General features: G+C 45.6%; 2 protein-coding genes across 6 annotated transcripts in view; one reads left to right on the forward strand and one right to left on the reverse strand.

The window, feature by feature from the left end:
- Positions 1-16,457, reverse strand: part of LOC120998001 (zinc finger protein 583-like) — a 38,368-nt gene extending 21,911 nt beyond the window's left edge. Inside the window, exons 1-3 of one of the 3 annotated variants that reach the window (XM_040428432.1) lie at positions 16,353-16,453; positions 11,496-11,563; positions 3,212-3,278 (exon numbers count right to left, since the gene is read on the reverse strand). In XM_040428432.1, coding sequence (XP_040284366.1) covers positions 3,212-3,214 — 3 coding nt within the window. In that variant the 5' untranslated portion in view covers positions 3,215-3,278; positions 11,496-11,563; positions 16,353-16,453. Of the gene's footprint in view, positions 1-3,211; positions 3,279-11,495; positions 11,564-15,692; positions 15,744-16,352 lie in introns of those variants that run through there. The other 2 variants (XM_040428417.1, XM_040428422.1) reach the window with 2 other exon arrangements.
- An 81-nt stretch (positions 16,458-16,538) lies between these two features.
- The window catches only part of LOC120998017 (zinc finger protein 300-like), a 39,843-nt gene continuing 31,682 nt past the window's right edge, over positions 16,539-24,699 (forward strand). For 2 of the 3 annotated variants that reach the window (XR_005778280.1, XM_040428446.1), the window contains exons 1-4: positions 16,539-16,733; positions 20,168-20,243; positions 20,933-21,059; positions 23,921-24,034. Coding sequence is in view for 1 of the 3 variants with exons in the window: in XM_040428446.1 (XP_040284380.1) it covers positions 20,220-20,243; positions 20,933-21,059; positions 23,921-24,034 (265 nt within the window). In the remaining 2 variants the exon portion in view is untranslated. The remainder of the gene's footprint in view (positions 16,734-20,167; positions 20,244-20,932; positions 21,060-23,920; positions 24,035-24,699) is intronic. The other variant, XR_005778282.1, reaches the window with a different exon arrangement.

The raw sequence follows: 24,699 nt of genomic DNA on the forward strand, positions 1-24,699 counted from the left end.
GATTTGATAGAGGTCTTCTAGTTCCTGCCCGGGGGGGGGGGGGGGGGGGGGTAAGTTTTTTGGGTTTGTTATGTATCGTAAGACAGCTTTTTCCAATCCTGAAGGTATACATTGTACAATACTATCTATACTTTTAATGATGTATACTGTTTATTGCAGAACTGGATGTGTCATATGAGGATGTCTCATGTTTCCCTATCTTTTGTTTTTGTACTCTGCATTTTGATGGAAAAGTCAATGTACTTGATGAAAAATGCTTAATATTTGTGAGCAATAAAAAACGATTTGATTAAAAAAAAAAATAAAGATTATCACTTTTTGGAGAAGCTGGACAACTTCATATATTTTCAGTCTACCAATAATTAATAGAATGAATCAGTCCTCCTGCCTCGGCCTGTGTAATTATGCGGGTGCAAATGAGCACTGATGTCTTCTCAACCACTGGCGCTCGCCCTGCCCGTACATTGACCAGCGTAATATAACCTTCAGACCACGCTGGCCTTTACATGTTAGAAACTGGGCGATGGATGAAAGATCTTTCTAGGAACGTTCTTTTAAAGAAAGATCTTTAGTTCATGAATGACCTTTCATTGAAAGATCTTCTGCCTCCATCCATCAGATAAAAATATAAAACATGGCGACTCCTTTTCATGGTCTGTCATGGGTGGGCTACAACAATCGATCGTTGTTAAATTTCAACCGGCAAACGTTCATTTTGGTTGAAATCGTCAATTTTTATCAACTTTAGACTAATGTGTATGGTCACTACATGGTATCTGCCAAAAGATCTGGTCTGTCACATGACCCGAGAGAAAGCTGTTCAGACAGACTAAAGATAATAGAGGGTTTGGGGGAGTGCATTAAAGGGGTTATCCCATCTTAGACAATGGGGGCATATCACTAGCATATGCCCCCATTGTCTGATAGGTGCGGGTCCCACCTCTGAGACCCGCACCTACAAGGAGAATGGAGCCGGGGAGAGTTGTGGCTGGAGGACCCCGGGGTCCGTCCACCACCAGGCGCAGCTCCCCTCCTCTCCCTTTGAAGTGAATGGGAGCACACCGCGCATGCGCGGCCAACGCTCCCATTCATTTCTATGGGGCCAACGGAAATAGCCGAGCCAGCGCTCAGCTATTTTCGGCGGCTCCATAGAAATGAATGGAGGGCGACTGCGCATGCGCAGTGCGCCCTCCTCAACTTTCTCCGCTCCATTCTCCTTGTAGATGCGGGTCCCAGCGGTGGGACCCGCACCTATCAGACAATGGGGGCATATCCTAGCGATATGCCCCCATTGTCTAAGATGGGATAACCCCTTTAACCTTCTAAAATGTGATGCACTATTTGGGGAACTTGCATTTCTAAAGTATTGTCCCCCTTAACTGATAATAAAGATAAAGTTATATATAAAAGTCAGTAAAGAAATCCAGCTCATCTCATAATCCACAGGACATAATGCAAGGAACGAACCAGGCAAATCTCTCGCATGAAAAATAGGAAAGAAAACGTTCCAGCACTCGTAATAAAACTTCGGTGCACTTCTTCTTCTAGCAAATAACTCACATAGACACATCCCCCCCCCTATATTAGGAGCAGGTCATCAATGTATCTGCCATACCAGCCCACCATCTGAACAAAAGGATTTTCATCATTGTATATATATCACTCCTCCCAATATGACATTACGAGGTTAGCCAGCGCCGGAGAAAACTTAGCACCCATCGAAACTCCCCTTTTTTTTTTAACATAAAACTTACTGTCAAACAAAAAAGGATGAGAGATACATATACAATGATGTATATAAAAATAAAAATCATTTTTTGCAATTTTATTTCTTATATTTCCCATGCACGTTTAAACAACAAGTAAGCCCCATTGTATATTGTCAAAAGGGTATAGATGTACTTTATGGTAATGCCTTGACAATGTGACTTCAGAAAATGAATGAAATCTTTTTCCCTTTTTATTTTGTTCACATCTTGCGTTTTTCATGTTTGTAGACTCAATCTAAAATCTTGACTATATATTGACTAGTAATTTATAATATAAAATGTTGCATCTTATATCATTTTATATGTGGATTTTATGTGTTATATTTGGCAAGTTAATGAGTACTCCCTTAGCATCAGGTTTGTGTATTCCCACCCCTGACCTGATTGGATGTGGGGCTGGACTTAAAGCCTAGCAAGGGGAGTCTCATTTGGTTACGACTAAGGCTAGTTTCACACTTGCGGCAGGACGGATCCGACATGCTGTTTAGCATGTCGGATCCGTCCTGTGGCTGTTCGCCGTGCCCCCGCTCCGTCCCCATTGACTATAATGGGGATGGGGGCGGAGCTCCGGCGCAGCACGGCGGTGCACGGAGAAAGCCGCCGGACTAAAAAACCTGACATGCAGTAATTTTAGTCCGGCGGCCTTAAGCCGTGCACCGCCGTGCTGCGCCGGAGCTCCGCCCCCATCCCCATTATAGTCAATGGGGACGGAGCGGCGGCCCGGGGGCACGGCGAAACAGCCGCAGGACGGATCCGACATGGTGAACAGCCTGTCGGATCCGTCCTGCCGCAAGTGTGAAAATACCCTAAGAACACACCTGTGTTTCGAAACGCATCAACTATGCTAGTGTGGAGGATTGTGTCTATGTGAGTTATTTGCTACAAGAAGAAATAAAAGTGCAACAAAGTTTTATTGCGAGTGCTGGAATCATTTTTTCCTAACATTATATATAAAACTGCAAGCAAACCCAGGCAGATGCCGAGACACTACGGGCTTGGGTGGACAAAGCGCCGTGGGTTTAATGGTTGCCAAGCCAACAGTGGAGGAAACAGGAAGCCCGCTGTGACCCTCATACACCTGGACCTTGGTCATGTATCAGCCCCTTTAGTGCACAGCAACACGGGACGTAAGATAAAGTGAAAAATCTGTATGGATGACACAAGGTTTTTGCGGTGGATTTTAACCTCTGCATTGCATACGGTGATATGCGGGGGGGGGGGGGGGGGGGGGGGGGGGGAATATGCAGCCAAAATAAACATGATGCAGATATCAAATCTCCACCGTAGGTCAATTTGTGCTGTGGATTTTTTTGCAGCGAGATGTCTGAAAATGCCTGGTTCTGTATTTGCTACCATGTGTGAACATGCCCTGGAAATTACAGGTCTTGGGGTGAGAGGTGGCTGGTTAGCCTTCTTTCTGACTTAGCGACGTTGTAGCTTACCATCTTCCTTTTTGTCTTTCTTTGGGATTTCCTTATTGTCCACCGGTAGCGCCAGCTGGTCAATATTCTGCATTGGATAAAAGTCAGTCAGTACACATATTGGTTTTATCACTGCAAGAAAATCTATACACACTGATCAGTTATTACTGCGGCTACATGGCCATCTTTACCATGACACCCACTGCAGGACCAAGGATGGCAGTGTAGCATCACAGCCACAAAACTGAATGAGGTTGCACTGCGACTCGTATAATGCCGAGATCGCAACCCTAAAATCGCAAAAAAACAATCATTGCTGACAGTATCTGTGTGCAGGGACACACCCTATTAGCAATAAGTATGGTAATACCCAATTGTTAGTTTTTTCTGAAATTTCCAGGAGAAATAACAGAAGACCAGCAGAATTCTGGAAAAAAAAGCTGCTCCAGAAATGTTATTAGGCTACTTTCACATCTGCGCTTTTACTTTCTGGTATTGAGATCCGGCACAGGATCACAATACCGGAGGAAAGCGCTTTCATATTGGCCCCATTCATTGTCAAAGGGGACAAAACTGAACAGAATGGAGTGCACCAGAATGCATTCAGTTTCGTTTGGTTGCGTTCCCATTAGGCCTCATGCACATGACCGTATGGCTTTTTCAGTATTTTGCAGTCTGCAAAAAAGGGATCCGCAAAAAATACGGATGACGTCCGTGTGCATTCCGTTTTTTTGCGGAACGGAACAGCTGGCCCCTGATAGAACAGTACTATCCTTGTCCGTTATACGGACAACAACAGGACATGTTCTATCTTTGAACGGAAAAATTGAAATACGGAAACGGAAGGCATACGGAGTCTCTCTAGTATGTCAGCTCCAGTGCCCAGCATTGTCTCCTCACTGCCTGCAGAGCTACCCAGTGTGTGCAGCTGAAGGGGTTAAAATTTCTAGCAGAGAGTAGACAGCAGTGAAGGGGGGGGCGTGGACAGCACAGTGACGTCTTGTTTACAGGCTTGTAAACGACCTTTATCAGAGCAGGGAGAGAAGCTGACATCACAGGTCATGTGACCCTCAGTGAAATCTGAGAAACCAGCCACTGCAGATAAAGTGAGTTAATTGGAAAGCTGTTACATTTGCTTAGTTAGGAACATAGAAAGAACAAAAAAAGAACTCTGATAACCCCTTTAATTCTTGTGGAATACCTAAAGGGTCAATAAAGTTTGTAAAATCAGTTTTGAATACCTTGAGGGGTGCAGTTTCTAAAATGGGGTCATTTTTGGGTGGTTTCTATTATGTAAGCCTCACAAAGTGACTTCAGACCTGAACTGGTCCTTAAAAAGTGGGTTTTGGAAATTTTCCGAAAAATTTCAAGATTTGCTTCCAAACTTCTAACGTCCCAAAAAAATAAAATTTAATTTTCAAAATGATCCAAACATGAAGTAGACATATGGGGAATGTAAAGTAATAACTATTATATGAGGTATCACTATCTATTATAAAAGTAGAGAAATAGAAATTTGAAAATGTGGGAATTTTTCAAAGTTTTTTATAAATTTGGGATTTTTTCACAAATAAAGGTGAAATATATTGACTCACATTTATGACTATCATGAAGTATAATGTGTCACGAGAAAACAATCTCAGAATGGCTTGGATAAATAAAAGTGTTCCAAAGCTATTACCACATAAAGTGACACATGTCAGATAAGCAAAAAATGCCCTGGGCAGAAAAGCGAAAACTGGCCCGGGGTAAAAGGGGTTTAGGAGACTCGACTTAGGAAGTCTGCTATGATGTTATCCTTCCCCTTCAGATGCACTGCTGACATAAAAAGCCTTCTCTCCTCTGCTTATATAAAAGATCTTCTGGCATAGAAGAAAAAGGGAAGGGACTTTCGTTCCCCCTTGACGGTTTATGTAGGCCACTGTTGTAGAATTGTCGGAATAGAAGACAATCTTCCTGTGTTTTACCTCTGGTATAGCCAACTTCAGTGCCATCTCTACTGCCTTTAACTCGTTGAAATTGGAGGATGCTTTCCTCGTGTTCAAGTCCCATCTCCCCTGCCAGCACCTGTTCTGGGAGTGGGCCCCCCAACCCCAAGGGCTGGCGTCTGTGGTAATTATAGTTGGGTTTACAAATGTCCATGGAACCCCTGTAGATAGATTCTCTGGAATTGTGCACCACAACAGGGAGAGTTTTGTCTTTGAAGAAAGGTGGAAACTCTGTGTCACGGCCTATGATGTGTTTTGTGACACTTTCCTTCACTTGCGGTTGCCCGTGGCAACGTGTGGTGTTGTGTGCAAGTCAGGGGTCAAGTCCTGGGGAAAAAAGTGTGGGAACTTACCCAAGATCCACTGCAACCCTTCCCCCCCCCCCCCCCCCCAAAAAAAAATATATATATATTTCGCTGAAAATTCAGTGCAAAATTTATTGAAAAGTGCCAGTTTACACAAACAACTGCAAAATTAACATGAAATAAACATGGAGATCCCAGTGCCAGCTGCCTTGCTGGTGGACGATTGGCATATACTTCTGCTGTGGCCCACAGCATAAGTATATGCCAATCGTCCACCAGCAAGGCAGCTGGCACTGGGATCTCCATGTTATTGGTCAGTTAATACATCAGGGACCCCCTGGCATGGGGCCTGGGCATAGCTAATTGCAAACTGGGTGATCCATAGGCAGGACCGGGTGGCTGCCCTCATCCACCAGCCCGTCCCTAATGCCAGTCAATACCCCCTTAGGAAATCTCTCATCAGATGTGAGAGCAGCAGCGATCGATCAGCCAGGATTAATGTGCACAGTGGGAGGCCTCGCTTAGGCAAGTGACAAACTGCCCCCCTCATTCTTAGGCAAGTGACAAACTCAGCTCTGCTACATCTACAATGAGCAACTACAACAAATGTAATGCCAAACTGCAGTTCCTCTATGTGATGCCTTGGATAGCTTCCACTGGACCCACAGGCTGTGGGTCCAGTGGAAGCTATCTGAGCCATCACAATCGCATAGAGGAACTGCAGTTTTGCATTACATTTGTTGTAGTTGCTCATTGTAGATGTAGTAGAGCTGGGTTTGTCACTTGCCTCAGATTGAGGAGGGGGGGGGGGCAGTTTGTCATTTGCCTAAGGCCAGGGTAAGGGGGGCCTCCCACCCAGGCTGTGCACATTAATCCTGGCTGATCGATCTCTTCTGGCCTGCTGCTGTGCTGCCTGCAGTCACATCTGATGAGAGTACTGACTGAGATAAAAGAGGGGGTATTGACTGGTCTGGGGCTGCTGGCCACCGGCGCTCCCACCAGGCGGGTTAGGGCCCCCGGACTCACTCTGGGACAGTCACAGACACTTAGACTGGTCTGGACCGGACCACCAGGACCCCGGTCCGGTCGGATGGTCCAGCCACGCTCACCTCAGCAGACAGACAGGCAGGGGCGTACACAGAAATCATTGGGCCCCATTGCTTTTATGCCTTGCAGGATAGCAGGAAATCTGAGTGACATTACATGATGTAATAGCACCCAGCTTTTCTGCTCTCCTGCATGGCACATGTGGAGAGACATGAGAAAGCTGAGTAACACAACCCTCATATCTTCTCATGCCTCTGCACTTGTGCCATGCAGGACATCAGGAAAGCTGAGTCACATTACATAATGTAGTGACACCCAGCTTCCCTCCTGTTCTGAATGGCATATGTGCAGAGGAATAGCCTGGGAAAGCTGAGTGACCCCCTCCACACACATACACCTCTGCACTGTCCTCACCTACAAGTCGTCACTTACTTCATTACTGGTTGTGGCAATCCAGAGGAATCAGGCGGGGGCGGAGCTAACAGGCAGGAGGCGGAGCTAGGAGGCGGGGCTAGCAGACCGGAGACAGTTAGGAAGATAGACAGGGGCGGGGACTCTCCTCCACTGCAGGGCCCCCCCTTCCTCACGGGCCCCATAGCAGCTGCGTGGTCTGCCTATATGGTAGGTACGCCACTGCAGTCAGGCAGTCGCAGGCTCAGGATAGGAGGAGGGGAGCTCTCAGCCAGGGGGGGGGGGGAGTCAGTCAGTGAGTCTTCCGTCCTCAACTGAAGCCGCTCCCCTTCCCTCCTCACTTACGCTCCGCCCCCTGTGAATCTGATTTCACCGCTTCCCCTCCTGGTCCTTTTGCCCTGAAAGGGAACGGCGTTCCTGCCATGAAAAAAGTGCAGGAACGCCGTTCCCACGCGTTCCCCCTCGACTCGACCCCTGGTGCAAGTGGTGGCAGTGGTCTCGGCCTTCTGGCTGTTTCCCAGGACATGGTTGCCTCGCATGCCGTTGCCGGTGGTAACAGGTGGAGTGTGATGTTTGTGTGTACCCTTTCCCTTTAAGTGGCTTTCTTCCCTTGCCTGGTGTTGGAAGGGTTAATTCCCTTCCTAGTGAGTGGACACTGGGTGTGTCTGTGTGTGGGTGTGGCTACTTGGGCTATTTAGCTCCTGCTGGATGCCAGTAGCTGAGGGGTACTCCAGCCATGGTGTTTGCCGGAGTCATCCTCCTGGTCTCAGATACCATCTGCCCAGTGTGGGCCACCCTTGTGGTCATGTTTAGACATAGATGTTCTTAGCTTATTATATGTCTAGTGGTGTCTCTGTTTATTGCAGCTTATGGTTTCTGGGTTCCTGTGTGCTTTGTGTGTGTGCTGTGTCCTTTTGTGTTTGGTGTGGACATTAGCACTTCTGCAGGGGTTCCAGTCTGTGTGTCTGTGGTAGGTAGTTGTTGTACTAGTTTCACTACCTGCCATTGCCATCTGCTGTATATGTTCCCCATTCCTTGCAGCTTGGCCAGTGAGACTCCTGTTCATCCGTGCCTAGGAGGAACAGGTCGTCTTACCCTGCTCCTAGTTCCAGGGCTATCCTGAGGGCTAGTAGGGACCCGAGGTTCCGGAGTATGAGCCCTCCTACCATCAGGGTTGGCTCATACAGCTAGGAGTCAGGGTCAGATTTAGGGACGCTATAGGAGGTGACCTGCTCCCTGTTTCCTGTCCTGGCGCAGCAGCTACCCTTTATTATTGACACCGCACAGCTGAGGGTTTCCCCCACCCTCAGCCGTGACACTCTGATCCAGGGAATAAGGGGAGCTGTCCCATGATTTTAGGATGTTTTCTTGAAGCTCTCTGGAGTGGATCTGTGCATAAGGTACTGCTGGAATCGCTCATGTCATTTGCCCGAGTGCCGCCATTGCTTCCCTGAAAGTACACTGGTAGGAAAGGAAAACTGACCATACTTGTTCCCTGATTGACTCCTTCCTTGGAAGCAGAAGAAAACTTCTTTGCAGACGGGAGTCCAGTTGAATTCCTAAGAAAATGCAAACTTGAGAAGGAATTAGGTATGATTTTTTCCAATTTATTTTCCATCCTAGATTTTGCAAAGTGGAGCAGAGAAATTTTATATCTTTCCCTAGTCTCTCTTTTGAGTGAGAGACTATTAAAAAAAAAATCGTCCAGATAGGGCACTAACGCAGTTCCAGACAGTCTTACAAAAGCCGCTACTTCTGCTACTACTTTAGCAAAGACACTGGGACCCTGAGAAACCCTAAAGGGCAGCGCTCTGTATTGGAGATGCAGTAACTCTCCCTGGACCCAGACTGCTGTTCTTAAAAACTTTTGGGAGGAAGCATTGATTGGAACATGGTAATATGCATCCTCCAGATCCAAGCTTCCCATCCAGCAATCCTGGAAGAGGAGATTTACGGTTGATTTCATCGTCTCCATACAAAAAATTTTGTAGACCAAAGATTTGTTTAATTTTTTTAGATTTAAAATCACTCTGAATGTTCCACTGGGTTTCTTTAACAAGAATAGAGGGGAATAAAACCATTTGCCCCTCTCTGTTTTGGGAACTGGGCAAACTACCCCTTTGTCCAAGAGGGAGTAAACTTCTAACTCCAAAATCTGGTGGATGAGAAAGAAAATGGATTCAGTCTGGAATTCCTATCACACTTAAGATCCATTTGTTCTGAGAAATGGACTTCCAGGCTGGGAGAAACTGAGACAGTCTTCCCCCACCTGAGATTTGGCATCATTGTTGTTTGTCCTTTGGTCTATTGTCCTGGGGCTTGAACAAAAAAAAAAACTGATCTTTTAGGAAATTTCTCTGTCTCTCCTGTCACCCTGCCTACTCTTTTGTCTTTTAAAACTGGCCTGGGATTTATGAAAAAAGGAAGTTTTCTAAGGAATCGGGAAACCCCTCTTCTTATCTGAGGCCCTCTCTAGGATGTCATCAAGCGAGGAACCAAACAACCTAGAACCCTCACATGGAAGAGAGCAAAGTCTAGACTTAGAACCCTGATCCCCCTTCCATGATTTAAGCCAGATAGCCCGTCTAGCTGTGTTAGACATGGCAGCTGCTCTGGCAGAAAAACGTCAGTAGAGGTATATGTGGCTTTAGAAAAGGTAGGGAGGGAAGACAGTAATTTCTCTCTAGGTCTTTTGTCCTTAATATGCGACTCCAGCTGATCTAACCACAGCCTTAAGGACCTGGAGATCTCCTAAGCAGCCTAAATCATCAAATGGTAGAGCAGATTTTTTGGCTATTTTAGCTACCGGGGCATCTACCGTGGGGGCTCTGTCCTAGACGCCTGCTACCGACTCCTCAAAAGGATATTTTCTTTTTATAGGATTAGGAATGAAAAATGAAAAAATTTTCTATCAGGATTTTTCCATTCTTTTCTGACAAGGGCTTTCATATTTTTATGAACGTGGAAAACTCTATGCCTTTAAGAGCCGAAACCCTCAAAAACCTGGTCAGCAATAGATTTAGGTTGTTTTACATCCTCTAATTGCATGGTGGTTTTAACGGCTTTAAGTAAAGGCTCGGTATCTTCTGGTGGAAAAAGAGCCCTCCCCGCTGAATCCTCATCTGAAGAGAAGAAATCATCTCAGGAGGCCTGGCCGGATTCTCCATCCTCATCCTCGCCCAAAAAATCTGAATCAGAGTCCTTATTATAGGTAGACCTTTCTGGAGATCTTGGTCGACTCCGACCGAGTGATTTAATAGAAGATTTAACTTCTGACCGTACCAAGGCCTTAATATTTCTGGATAAGCTGTGAGACTCCTCCATAACCAACTTATCTATACATGCTCGACATAGAGGTTTAATATAAGAGGCTGCTAAGGCTACTCTACATCCTCCACATTCTTTGTTTAGTCTTTCCGGATGATTTCTTTGGTATTTTTTCTATCTATAACAATAAAGCACAAACACAACACTCAAAATTAATTAGGAGAGGATAAATCTCACCAATAGTAGAGTCAAGCTTCCCCACTCCTCAGGACCAATACCGGGCTTGTGGGCCTTGAGGGCTCCAGGGGGCCAGTGGAAACCCAGATCCTGCACAGCACTGTGTGCACACAATGCTGGCTGCCTTCTCCTGCTGCCAATTTATAAAACGTGCCTCGGCTTCTTTTAACCCTAGGCCCAAAAACGCCTAATCCAAAGCATCAGGGATGCCCACACCTCTTCCGACCCGGCGCCCGGAAATGACATTATTGAGCCGGAAGGGGCCGTCCCAGCGCACATGCGCAGAACGCCAGAGAAGCGTGCCCTGCCATCTTGGAACCGGGACATCGGGCACCCCGCTGAACACGGCCACAGCGGTTCACCAATGAGGATTGGGAGGAGGCAGGAGGAAGAGCAGGCTCGGGCAGCGGCTCCCCCAGGAGACTGACGCCGCCAGAGATAGGTCCCTTTATGGTGTAGTAGACCCGGACCTCCCCAGGTGAGAACCAAGCAACGGTAGGAGCCAGAGCTCCTCAGGTACTTCCTATCCGGAAAACAGGAAACCTGAACTGAGGTGTGGTGGGGGTGTGAACTATTTTATCTCTTCAGGTTTCCTGTCCTGGATGGGAGGTCCTAGTCACATGGGTGCCGTCATGAGTGAGGGGAAACAAATTAACATTATTTTTAAGGCTACAGTCACACTCACAGTAAGCTTTTCCAGCAGGCTGTTCCGGCAGGTACAGGAGAAAATGTTGCAATTCTCCTTTACCACTCAGGGTCCCCAATACAAATTTGTACCAGGGCCTCCCAAATATGAATGCAATTTTATGATGCCTTGTATGCAGCAGATGGGATTCTGACCCCCTTTCAAGCACTAGGGGCCAATTGCAGCCTCTGCAGCCTAGAGCTATGCCAATCCCACTGTGGGCAGATGAGGAGCAGAGGCTCAGGACTACCCCACCCGACTAGTGATGGCTCGTTGGTGACTGATCCAGTATAAAGGGCCAGCTACTTTACCTGAATGATGGGAGCCGGCTACTTTACCTGAATGATGGGAGCCGGCTACTTTACCTGAATGATGAGAGCCGGCGCACAAGCAAGACAGAGCCGAAAACGCAGAGGGCAGACACAGTGGCGGTCTGCAGAGAATAAATGAGCAGAAAAAGCAGGGTTTCAGGGAGGCATCAGTGGCCCAGCCCTACTAGTCTCGTACTATAACAAGCATTAGATTACATTATACAAGAACTGGAGCATAATAATAGTTATTAGTGATGGCTCACCTAGCTGGAGCATACCTCCCAACATTTGATAAAAAAAAAAAAAGATATAATATGTGCGCCACCCAAAACATAACTCTGTTCTCTTAATCCCTTCCCGATCAGCGCTGTACTAGTACAGCCCTTGAAAGATGACTCCCGCTCCTGAACGCACCATAGCCGTGGGGTGCCTGCTCTTTCATAGAGCAGACACCCGCGGCTCATGCATTATCACTGGTCACTGATATTTAACACATCAGACCATGGCATCTGAGCGCGTGCAAACCCGGAAGCGCGTGCTTCCGGTATGCTCCAGCTCCCTCTGGCGCCGATTTGAGAAGCCGCAGCTTATTTGCAGCAGCCCCTGTCATAGAGAATGACAGGAGGCTGCTGCATAGTGTTTCCTATGGAGCCCATGTCTGTAGCAGAGCTCCTAGGAAACTAGTACATTTCTCATAGACTTTAATGGTATGAGAATAGCAATATAATGATTGCTTGTTATAGTTCCCTAAAAAAGTGTAAAAAAATTTTAACATGATAAAGTTTTTAAAAAATTTAATATAAAATTCCCCCCCTTTCCCCAAAATAAAAACAAAAAAATAATACACATCATGGGTATTGCCACGTGCGAAAACGCCCACAAAAAAAGGCTGATTTGCCATTTTTGGTTACTTAATTTCCTGTAAACAGTTAAATAAAAAGTGATCAAAAAGCTGTACACACCCCAGAATGATATCAATGAAAAGTTCAGATCGCCCCTCAAAAAATGAACACTCACACAGCTCTGTACACATAACTACAAAAAAGTTATAGGGGTCAGAATATGGCGACGAAAAAATAAAACTGTACAGTAGTTATGACAGATATGTGGCCCCTCACAGTAGTTCTGGCCAGATATGTGGCCCCTCACAGTAGTTCTGGCCAGATATGTGGCCCCTCACAGTAGTTCTGGCCAGATATGTGGCCCCTCACAGTAGTTATGACAGATATGTGGCCCCTCACAGTAGTTTAGGGATCGACCGATATAGATTTTTTAGAGCAGATACCGATAACCTGTGAACTTTCAGGCCGATAGCCGATAACTTATACCGATATTCCCTATTCACACTAATAGAGCTCTATCAGGGTGAATAGGACCTCACACTCTCCCTGCTGCCCTGTGCATAGTGCACACAGCAGCAGGGAGATTACCATGGCAGCCAGGGCTTCAGTAGCGTCCTGGCTGCCATGGTAACCGATCGGAGCCCCAGGATTAAACTGCTGGGACTCCGATCAGAAGCTGCCACTGCACCACCAATGAGGAGGGGGGGGAAGGAGGACCCTGTGGCCACTTCCACCAATGACTTTAATACTGGGGGGGGGGGGGGGGGCGCCACCAAGAATAATTAACCTTTAATACAGATACAGGAGGCGGGTACAGCTGACACCCGCCTCCTGTATTTGTATTAAAATTATCATTGGGGGCACAGTAGCTAGGCACCTGCTATGCTGGCTGCTTGACTCTGGAGAGGACACTCAGGAGCAGGAGGCTGCTGTCAATCGCCGAGCACACTAGCTGAGACGGCGCAGCGGTAAACCCACCCCTGTCTTCCTCCTGCTTTAATATTAGCCAGACATTCATGGGTGGCAGTGGTGCGGGCAGCTTCAGAGCCCCCTCATTTTATTGGGCTCTGCGGCGGCCGCGTCATAGGAGGGAGGGATTCTCTCCCTACTTCTCCACTGACTCTGGCCACTGAACATGGCGGTGCGCGCCAAGAGCCATGTTTTCTCATAAGCGAGCAGCGCTGGACGCATTATTGGCAAGGTTAGATGCTGATAACTTTGAAAATCATGAATATTGGCCGATAATATCGGTAAATCCGATAATTGGTCGATCCCTAGTAGTTATGGCCAGATACAGTGGATATAAAAAGTCTACACACCCCTGTGTGTGCTGTAAAAAAAATAAATGAGACAAAGAAATCATTTCAGAACTTTTTCCACCTTTAATGTGACCTATAAACTGTACCACTCAAATGAAAAACAAACTGAAATCTTTTAGGTGGAGGGAAGAAAAATAAAAATAAAAAATAATGTGGTTGCATGTGTGCACACCCTCTTATAACTGGGGATGTAGCTGTGGTCAGAATTAATCAATCACATTCTAAATCATGTTAAATAGAAGTCAGCATACACCTGCCATCATTTAAAATGCCTCTGATTAACCCCAAATAAAGTTCAGTTGCTCTAGTTGGTCTTTCCTGAAATTTTCTTAGTCGCATCCCACAGCAAAAGCCATGGTCCACAGAGAGCTTCCAAAGCATCAGAGGGATCTCATTGTGAAAATGTATCAGTCAGGAGAAGGGTACAAAAGAATTTCCAAGGCATTAGATATACCATGGAACACATTGAAGACGGTCATCATCAAGTGGAGAAAATATGGCACAACAGTGACATTACCAAGAACTGGACGTCCCTCCAAAATTGATGAAAAGACGAGAAGAAAACTTGTCTGGGAGGCTACCAAGAGGCCTACAGCAACATTAAAGGAGCTGCAGGAATATCTGGCAAGTACTGGCTGTGTGGTACATGTGACAATAATCTCCCGTATTCTTCATATGTCTGGGCTATGGGGTAGAGTGGCAAGACGAAAGCCTTTTCTTATGAAGAAAAACATCCAAGCCAGACTACATTTTGCAAAAACATATCTGAAGTCTCCAAAAAGCATGTGGGAAAAGGTGTTATGGTCTGATGAAACCGAGGTTGAACTTTTTGGCCATAATTCCAAAAGATATGTTTGGAGCAAAAACAACACTGCACATCACCAAAAGAACACCATACCCACAGTGAAGCATGGTGGTGGCAGCATCATGCCAAGGGGCTGTTTTTCTTCAGCTGGAACTGGGGCCTTGGTTAAGCTAGAGGGAATTATGAACAGTTCCAAATACCAGTCAATATTGGCACAAAACCTTCAGGCTTCTGCTAGAAAGCTGAACAGGAAGAGGAACTTCATCTTTCAGCATGACAACGACCCAAAGCATACGTCCAAATCAACAAAGGAATGGCTTCACCAGAAGAAGATTAAAGTTTTGGAATGGCCCAGACCTGAATCCGATTGAAAATCTGTGGGTGATCTGAAGAGGGCTGTGCACAGGAGATGCCCTCGCAATCTGACAGATTTGGAGTCTTTTTGCAAAGAAGAGTGGGCAAATCTTGCCAAGTCAAAATGTGCCATGCTGATAGACTCATACCCAAAAAGACTGAGTGCTGTAATAAAATCAAAAGGTGCATCAACAAAGTGTGCACACTTATGGCCAGATATGTGGCCTCTCACAGTAGTTATGGCCAGATATGTGGCCCCTCACAGTAGTTATGGCCAGATATGTGGCCCCTCACAGTAGTTATGGCCAGATATGTGGCCCCTCACAGTAGTTATGGCCAGATATGTGGCCCATTACAGTAGTTATGGCCAGATATGTGGCCCATCACAGTAGTTATGGCCAGATATGTGGCCCCTCACAGTAGTTCTGGCCAGATATGTGGCCCCTCACAGTAGTTCTGGCCAGATATGTGGCCCCTCACAGTATTTATGACAGATATGTGGCCCCTCACAGTAGTTATGGCCAGATATGTGGCCCCTCACAGTAGTTATGGCCAGATATGTGGCCCCTCACAGTAGTTATGGCCAGATATGTGGCCCCTCACAGTAGTTATGACAGATATGTGGCCCCTCACAGTAGTTCTGGCCAGATATGTGGCCCCTCACAGTAGTTCTGGCCAGATATGTGCCCCCTTAAGAGGCAGTAAAAAAACAAAAACAAAAAAAAACAGTAAATACTCGCCTGGTTCCTCCGATGATCACAGCTGGATGCACATCACGCTTGCTGTGTAGGAGGAGCAGAGGCTGATTCCCACCCGACACTGCTCCTCCTAGACAGCGCAATGTGTGGATATGGTGCTGCTCCCTGCTTCCCCATTCCAATCAGCTGTCTCTGCGTCCCATGGATGCAGAGACAGCTGAGAGGAGACATACCTCAGCCATTATGGGACCGCCACTGAAATCCAGGACTGTCCCACCGGATTCGAGGAGGTTGGGAGATATGGACTATGATGTCATTATTGAGTCCTCCTCTTTCTCAGTGCTTCAGAGAGAATATTCAGCAAAAGAGGGCAAATAATAACAGACAGAAGAAACGGGATCAGACGAGAGTGATCAAAACTGGTGTAAAGGAAAACTGGCTTAGTGGCCCAAAGCAACCAATCAGACTCCGCCTTTCACTGTTCAGAGCTGCTTTGGAAAATGAAAGGAGGAATCTGATTGGTTGCTGTGGGCAACTAAGCTAGTTCTACCTTACACCAGTTCGATAAATGACCAGGGTTATTTCTTGTGCATTTGTTACATGGCACAATATACAGAATGCCAATAAAAACACTGCTCATTTCTCAGAATAATAAAAGATAAGATAATAAAGTCAACTGAAAGAAGAGACAGTTATTGGTGAGCTGAGCCAAATGATCAGGATCTCTAAAAATAGTGGAAATGCCCATCACTAAACCTATCAGTCCACTGCTGGACCATATCGTCCTGTCATCTCCAGCAGAGCAAGCCAAGGGCTTGTAAGCGCCCGAATTCATGGACGTCTCCAACAGAAGTGATTTCATGCCCAACGTCCCCATTGCAGGGGCCACTTACCCCTAAGACCTCCAGCTGTGCAGAGCAGCCGCGTCTTGGAATTACTGACAAGGCCGTGTACTGTAAAACAAAAGGCAGACACGCAAAAGACTACGAATCCCAGCGTCCCGCGCGCTTCAAAATCAGACAACTTTATCACCAGCATTCTCTATGCTTTTTACAATGTTGACGGTGGGACTCTTTGCACATGCGCAGTCATTGAGAGTGAGGTTAAGCGGAGCACAGAAGTGCGGCGGCTTCTGGGTGGCCAGCTGTGTGCTGTCAATACGGACCTGCTTCTAGTCACTTCATGGACTGCAGCCCCTGACTGAGGGGGAGAGACGTTCGTACAGACTGGTGTGTTCTGCTGATGAGAGGTAGAGGTCATGAGAAGGACTGCGGGTAAGTTCTTATGGGAGGTGAAATACATTCATCTCTGTGCATCTATTGCTCCTCGGAGATGCAGAAATATCCGCAGATTGATAACATATACGTCTATACATTTGTGGCGCATACGTGTTTAAAGGGGAACTCCAGATTCTTAATACTGTACTCTGTGTATCATTTTCCAAATCTCTGCTTCATTGCCATAGAAACCACTTGCGTTTTTCCATACTTTAAATGTTTTTTCATGGTTTTTTTTTTTTTTTTTTAAATCAGCACCAGACACAATATGTGTGTAGGGGTCCATAGGGTGGTCTGTCAGTGTATCCTGTAACAGTTCCTTAAGTTTTCAAAATCTCTGCTTATTTTGTGATTTTTTTTCAGCCACAGGTAATGAATTAATTCCTCCTGCTTTTCAAGATCTCTGCTTGCAGTCAATGGGAACCTTGCAGTCAGCAGTGTTTTTAGCTTATATATTGTGTTTTACCACCTGGCGTTTTTCTATTACTTTTCTGTATGCCTTGCGTTTTTTTTTGTATGTGCCCCCTTGTAGGGCCACTTCCTCCGTGCAACAATATGGGGAAAATACAAAAAACATCATTAGAAATTCAACACAAACTGGTAATTGTTAAAATTTTTTCAAACAGGGCAAAAAAAAACTCAAAACAATGGATGCATATGGGACACAAACACCAGACCCAGAGCATGCTGCAATCTAAAAAAAAAATATGGAATTGACCCAAAAAATGCATTTAGAAAAAAATCCAACAACACTATTTGTGCTGCGTTTAAATTTTCCCAAAGATTTCCATGCAACATCTGAAGCTGGTGTTTTTTGCAAAATGCACCAAAAATCCCTCAAAATCGTCAGAAAAAAAAACTATGAATGACATCAGTCTGAGGACCGCAAAACCCCGATCCGTAACATATGTGTGCATGCCGCATTTTTCATGGGTCCGATAGAATAAATGCCTATTCTTGCCCATAAAACAGAAGAATATGACATGTTCTATAGTTTCCAGGACGGACATATGGATGACATCCGTGTGCTGTCCGCATTTTTTGTGGTCCCATAGAAATAAATGGGTCATTTTTTTTTTTGATGCGACATGTGCCGAATAAACACTAGCTCCAGATGTGGGCTAACCGAGGGATCAGCAACCTCCGGCACTCCAGCTGTTCTGAAACTACAACTCCCAGAATCCTTTTTATACTCCTGTGGGAGTTACAAGAACAGCAGAGTAACTGTGCATGCTGGGAGTTGTAGTTTCACAGCAGCTGGAGTGCCGAAGGTTGCTGATGCCTGGTCCATAGGAATTATGAAATGTGGGTTTTTATTTAACCCCTTAGTGACCAAGCCTGTTTGGGCCTTTATGACCAAGTGTTCTTCTTCCTTTTTTCATCATCGCTTTCCAAGAGCTATAACTTTATTTTTCCGTCTATATAGCTTTACGAGGGCTTGTTTTTTTTATGGAGCCATTTTGGGGTACATATAACTTTGATTAACTTATTAACTCTTTCTGGGAGGGAGATAAAAATACTGCCACTGCATTTTTACATTATAAATTTAACGGCGTTCATTTTCCGGTATAAATAACATATCTTTATCCTCTGGGTCAGTACGATTACAGTGATACCAAATACATATATATATATATATTTTTTTTTAAGCTTTACTACTTTCTTTGCAATAAAACCCCTTTTTTTTAAAACAAAAAAATGATTTTGCATTGCTGCTTCCCATGACCCATAACTTATATGGGTGGTCACTAAGGGGTTAATCTAGTGGTATTTTATTTTTTTCCATTGGTGGCATTTTTAAAAACTCAACATGTTGAGGTTTTGGCGGTTTTTCCATCGCTTCTACAGGGGGAAAAAACTCATCCACACATTAATTTTACAAAAAATGCAATTAAAACAACGCAATAAAAAAAAAAAAAAAAAAAGCAATTTCTATGGCTTTTATATATTTTTTTTGTGATCAAGAAACAAGTGTGTAGGGGCCCTTTAAGAGTTTTCAGGTTTCAGCAGGGAAAGGCTATTCAATACATCATGAAAATGTTATACGATGTATCAGTTCCTCATGTTTTTTTAAGATCTCCGCTTGCTGTCATTCAGTAGGAATCGTTGTTTACTACCAAAGGAAAGTTGTATCTTGTAACTAGCCCTGAGCCTGTGTGCATCAACAGGAAAGATTTTGGGGATCATTTATCAAGACCGTCGGTTAAGCCCTATAGCTGGTGGTGGATCCGGCTGAGTTATGTAGAGGCGCCGGCCTCTACATAACTTTAGCAGATCCACCGCCTCCTCTAAATGTAAGAGAGCTGTCTGGCTGTCTCACATTTAAACCATTTTCTACGCCTAAAACAGGTGTAGAAAATGGTAAATGAGACAGACCTGCTGACCTGTCCCCTTCCCCGCCAAATCCACTTTTTTAGACTTGGCGAGAGCAGGGAAAAGTCACCGAAAGGTCCTTTGCGCTGCAATCTGCGCCAGAAATACGCCTAATATAGGCGTATTTCTGGTTAGTTAATGACCCCCCTTTATGTTTCATACTGGAGTACCCCTTTACACAAGAGCAACATAGCTGTCATGTGTTGTGCAAGTTGAGTTGCATGATGTAACTAGACAGAGGCACTGAAACGTTGCCATCGATAACCTAAAGGTTAAAATTAGGGATGAGCAAATCGACTTCGGATGCTTCATCGGAAGTCGATTCGCATAAAACTTTGAATACTGTACAGAGGGAGCGCTCCTTACAGTATTAGAAAGTATTGGCTCCGATGAGCAAAAGTTACTACTTTGTGAAGTCTCGTAAATTAATTTCTACTGTTAAAAACCTTTGCACCGAACTCGGGTTCGGTTCCAGGTGGTACCTTGGAACCGAACACGAGTTCGGTACCAAGGTTTTTTACAGTAGAAATTAATTTATGAAGTTATTACCCGAAGTCTTGCGAGTCTTCACAAAGTAGTAACTTCGCTCATCGGAGCCAATACTTTCTAATACTGTACGGAGCACTCGCTCTGTACAGTATTCAAACTAAGTTTTATGCGAATCGACTTCCGATGAAGCATCCAAAGTAGTTTTCTCATTCCTAGTTAAAATAATGGATGCTATGGGCGCCCCCTCTACAGACCTCCCCCTCAGATGAATTGGATTATTGAACAGTGCAGTAATAGTTCCGTATCCTCATATGCCCCTAATAAGGCATATAGGCCAGATCGTCTACTCTGGATTATCCCTTTAAATGGAAACCTTGGGAAAATGGGGTTTTCTATTGTACTATTGTAAGCATTGCTAGCATGGAGCTGGGTGAGCTCTGCCTCCAGTGATGACCAGGCCAGTGTCTTCATACTCTTGTGGAGGCCAGAGTAGTCACCTGCTGTCTTCCAGTAGCACTCCCAGCGACTGGTCCTGTCTTCTAATGCTTGCATTTTTCATCTCCCACCAGAATAAAACGTTGCTGTTAACCAGGAAGCCATCATTTTGTTCTACAGCAGACCATGTCGGGGGCCACCTCCATGCAGGTAACTGATGTGATTACACCGGATTACACTCTATATGTGTTGTGGGGATTCGCTCTGGTAGTTGGGATAAGCGGGTGCAGTACAGAGGCAAAGTACAAGTTCGTAATTCAAATGTCCGTGTTTATTCACACATAAGGTCAAACAAAAATAAGGTTGGTGTTTATTCACACAGAGTAGAAACTTTGTGCATAAAAGAAACTTCTCCTTGTCGGCGGTTCTGCCTCCAGCAGTCCAAATGCAGGCTTTAGGTGGCCTGCTCTCCCAACACACAGGTCTCAGCTTTCCAGCCCTGCACAGGGCTCAGTTCCCACACCAGCGATTGCCAGAGCTCCTCTGTCAGAGAGAGGTAATCACTGCCAGCTGTTTTTTTTTATAGGCCAGTCAAGACCCGGCCTGGAACGTGGGGAGTAGTCACCCACCCAGCACTTTGCCTACTCCCAGTAAGAGTCGTCCTGGATCAGCTATACAGCCATACTAAAATAGTAAAATGTCAATCAGCATTAGCTGCCGCTGACACCTGAAAATACCGGTTCTTACTTCACCGAGGCCAGGAACCTCGGTGACACATACCTTCCGTCAACGACGGACCCTTGCGCCTTCCTACAGTGTATAAAATTATGTTTGGAATTATGGATTATGTTCACGCGCTCCAGTATACACCTACAATTAACATTTTTTTTCTGTTTCAGACATTGGTAACATTTAATGACGTAGCTATTTATTTTTCTGCAGAAGATTGGATGTGCTTAGAAGAATGGCAGAAGGAGCTGTATAGAAATGTCATGCAAGAAATTCATGGTGTCTTGGCTGCCATGGGTAATAACAATGTGTAAATGCATTCTATTCCTTATAGTACACTGATCCAGTGCATTCAACTCTGGAGCTGCATTCATAATTCTGCTGTTTGGCTGTGGAGTGAGTCACCATTTAAGTGACAGACACCCCCCCCCCTTCCCCCATGCTCTTTTCTGTCCTGCATTCTAAGAGAACTCATCTGGTAGATGCACTCTGTTGTAAAGACTGAACTACCAAAATGTGAATCCCTGAAGAAAGCTTCAAACAAGGGCTATTGAGATGTTTAAAGGGGTTTTCCAAGACTTTAGAACTTATGACCTATCCTCTGGATAGGTCATCAGTATGTGATCGGTGGGGGTCCAACACCCAAGACCCTCGACCGATCAGCTGTTTGAGAAGGCACTGGCACTCCTGTGTCTTTCTCTGTGCTCACCAAGCACAGCGCCGTACGTGGTATATCGGCTATGCTTGGTATCTCTGCGCCTAGGCCACGTGCCCAATGAACGTGATGTCACTTGCCTAGGAAAAGCTGGAGCGCCGCTGCCTTCTCAAACAGCTGATCGGTGACGGTTGTCATACCCCCACTGGTCAGATACTGATGAACTATCCTATCAATATCAAATTACCATACAACCCCTTTAAAGGATTATTCCCATTTTGTGATGGCATATCGCTAGGATATGCATTCACTTTATGATTGTTCAGGGTCCGAACTCTGGGATCCCCCGCAGATCCAGAGAATGAAGATTTCCCTGCACAGCGGCGCTCCTGGAACCTAGCAGTGCAGGAACATTCACTTGAATAGGACCCTGCACAGTGGGTGGCCCTGGCGCCACTCTGCTGGCATGAATTATCGTGGGGACGCAGTGCTAAACTATCTCTGGTAACCCTTTTATTTTCTGGATCAGTGTGGGCCCAGGTTAGACCCCCACTGTTCATTATTTGATGGCATATGCTATAACTTTACAAGGTGGAAAAACCCTCTGTAGGGATTCGCTCTGGTAGGCAGATGCAGTACAGAGGCAAAAACCAGTTTGAAAAGCAAAACTTCAGTGTCTCTTCACACATAAGGTATAGCACAAAATGCAAGTCACTTTGCAGTCTTGGTGTTTGTTCACACACACGAAAAGTTCATAAAGCAAGAAAGTCACCTTATCTCCTGGGTGTTAGTTCACACCCTGCTGGCAGTTCTGCCTCGTTAAGTCCATAAGCAGGCTTTAGGGGGCCTGTTTCCCCTACACCCGGGTCTCAGCCCTCTAACTCGGCACAAGCCTCCGATCCCAACACAGAGATCCCCCCTGCTGATCCCAGCTGTCTTTTAAAGACAAGCTAGGTGTTGCCAAAACCCTGGAACGGCACCTGAGATCCAGTCCGGTGTTTGACCCCACCTGGCCGCTAATCAGTCCAGCAGCACACACTGGGAGGAAAATACCTGTTTTCCCAGACAATAACCTTCACTGTGTCACACCTCTTAAAGGGTTTCTATCACCTCGTTTTGACCTAATTAGCTATCAGACACTAGCGATCCGCTAGTGTCTTCTCTACCAAACAATGCTATTATAATACCTTTTGTGTGCAGCCGTTTGCCTAAAAAACAAACTTTTATTGATATGCTAATGAGCCTCTAGGTGCTATGGGGGCGTCTTTTCAGCACCTAGAGGCTCGGTCTACTCACACAAAATGGCGCCCAGCGCGTCCCTCCAACCCGCCCATCTCCTCTGGAATGCGATCCTCCCTCTGAGCCAGCGGACGAATTCTCACGCCTGCGCCGTGCGTGTCTGTATTCGGCGCAGGCGCAGTGAATGTCTGACCGCTCCCTGCACAGACATCTCCACTGCGCCTGCGCCGATGACCGAGATGTCTGTGCAGGCAGCGGTCAGACATTCACTGCGCCTGCGCCGAATACAGACGCGCACGGCGCAGGCGCGAGAATTCGTCCGCTGGCTCAGAGGGAGGATCGCATTCCAGAGGAGATGGGCAGGCTTAATGGACGAGCGGGGCGGCATACAATGTGAGTAGACCGAGCCTCTAGGTGCTGAAAAGACGCCCCCATAGCACCTAGAGGCTCATTAGCATATCAATAAAAGTTTGTTTTTTAGGCAAACGGCTGCACACAAAGGTATTATAATAGCATTGTTTGGTAGAGCAGACACTAGCGGATCACTAGTGTCTGAGAGCTAATTATGTCAAAACGAGGGGATAGAAACCCTTTAAACATTTTTAGCCGGTTTATCAAATTTCCAGGGTATTCTTACCATAGACACTAAAATTATCATAAATGCCACAATAGATTTGTCACTATCTGTGATCCAAAGGGGCTGCCTCTCCAATAAGGTGGCACTGTACTTTCAGTAACTTTTTGATCTGTCATAGGGAGATGTCAGAAGTTTTGATCGGTGGGGGTCTGGGTACTGAGACCCCCACCGATCCCTGAAACGAGGGCAGAGAAGCACTAGCTTAGGGCGCTCTCTCTCCTCACTGCAGGACTGGAAGCCAGGTGGAGTCAATAGAAAGTCTTTAAGCCTGTCTCGCTCCCATCTCGTGCAGCAGGGAGAGCTAAGCGAGTGCTTCTCTCCCCTCGTTCCCGGGATCGGTGGAGGTCTTAGTACTCAGACCCTCACTGATCAAAACTTTTGACATCTCCCTACTACAGATCACAAGTTTACTGAAGGTACACAGCCCCTTGGTTTGTCTATGGGAGCTATGGTAGCAGAGCTATTATTTTATGCTGTTTTCTAATGTACATGCACTTGATTTATGGTCTGCACGAGGGTCTGATTACACTTTGTTTGTCCATTCCTGGTACCCCCTACTCCAGTAATATGGGAATATGTTATAGAATAGGTCTGTGTTACCCATTTGCATGTTATTGTTTTCTGCAGGGTACACTATTAGCAACCCTGATGTGTTGGTAAGAATTCAGAATCTAGAACCAAGCAGGCCTGGGAGCAGCCATGAGTCAGTCAATCAGAAGAGCAGCTGTAATCTCCAAAGTGGTAAGCAAAATCATGACATAAATGGTTAAGTAGCAGGAAAATTTAGACTAAAACCTTCAGGATCACAGGTGCATATCCATGAAACAAACATAATTACAAAAAACAAAATGGCTGCACACCGTTATATATACAAACAATAGAGCTAAGAAATGGGGGTCATGAATAATGGAAGCTCTTAGCGCACATACGTGTCGGGCCCATCTACCAGGCGTCAAGGTGGCTTCTGCAGAGTAAGTCCAAAGTGAGGCAGTTTCTTTAGTGATAGGGACCCATCTGCGGAAGCCACCTTGATGCCTGGTAGATGGGCCCGACACGTATGTGCGCTAAGAGCTTCCATTATTCATGTATACTCATTTATAGTCAGTATTGTACCACTTTTATCTAGACTGACCCCCATTTCTTATCTCTATTGTTTGTATGTATAATGGTGTGCAGTCATTATGTTTTAATGGTTAACTAGACACGTTGGGGTGTGATATGTTCATGGTTGTGAAGTCGGAGTCAAAGCCAGTTTTGGGGGGAGTCAGAGTCGATATAATTGTTTTAACTCCAGCTTAACCCCTTTTCCCTGTATGCATTTGGTGACCTAGTGACCAAGCAATTCTTTTTTCTTGGTCGCTTTCCAAGAGCTATAATTTTTTTTACTTTTCCGTCGATGTAGCTGT

Source organism: Bufo bufo, chromosome 1 (genome assembly GCF_905171765.1).
Source record: "Bufo bufo chromosome 1, aBufBuf1.1, whole genome shotgun sequence".
Classification (NCBI taxonomy): Eukaryota; Metazoa; Chordata; class Amphibia; order Anura; family Bufonidae; genus Bufo; species Bufo bufo.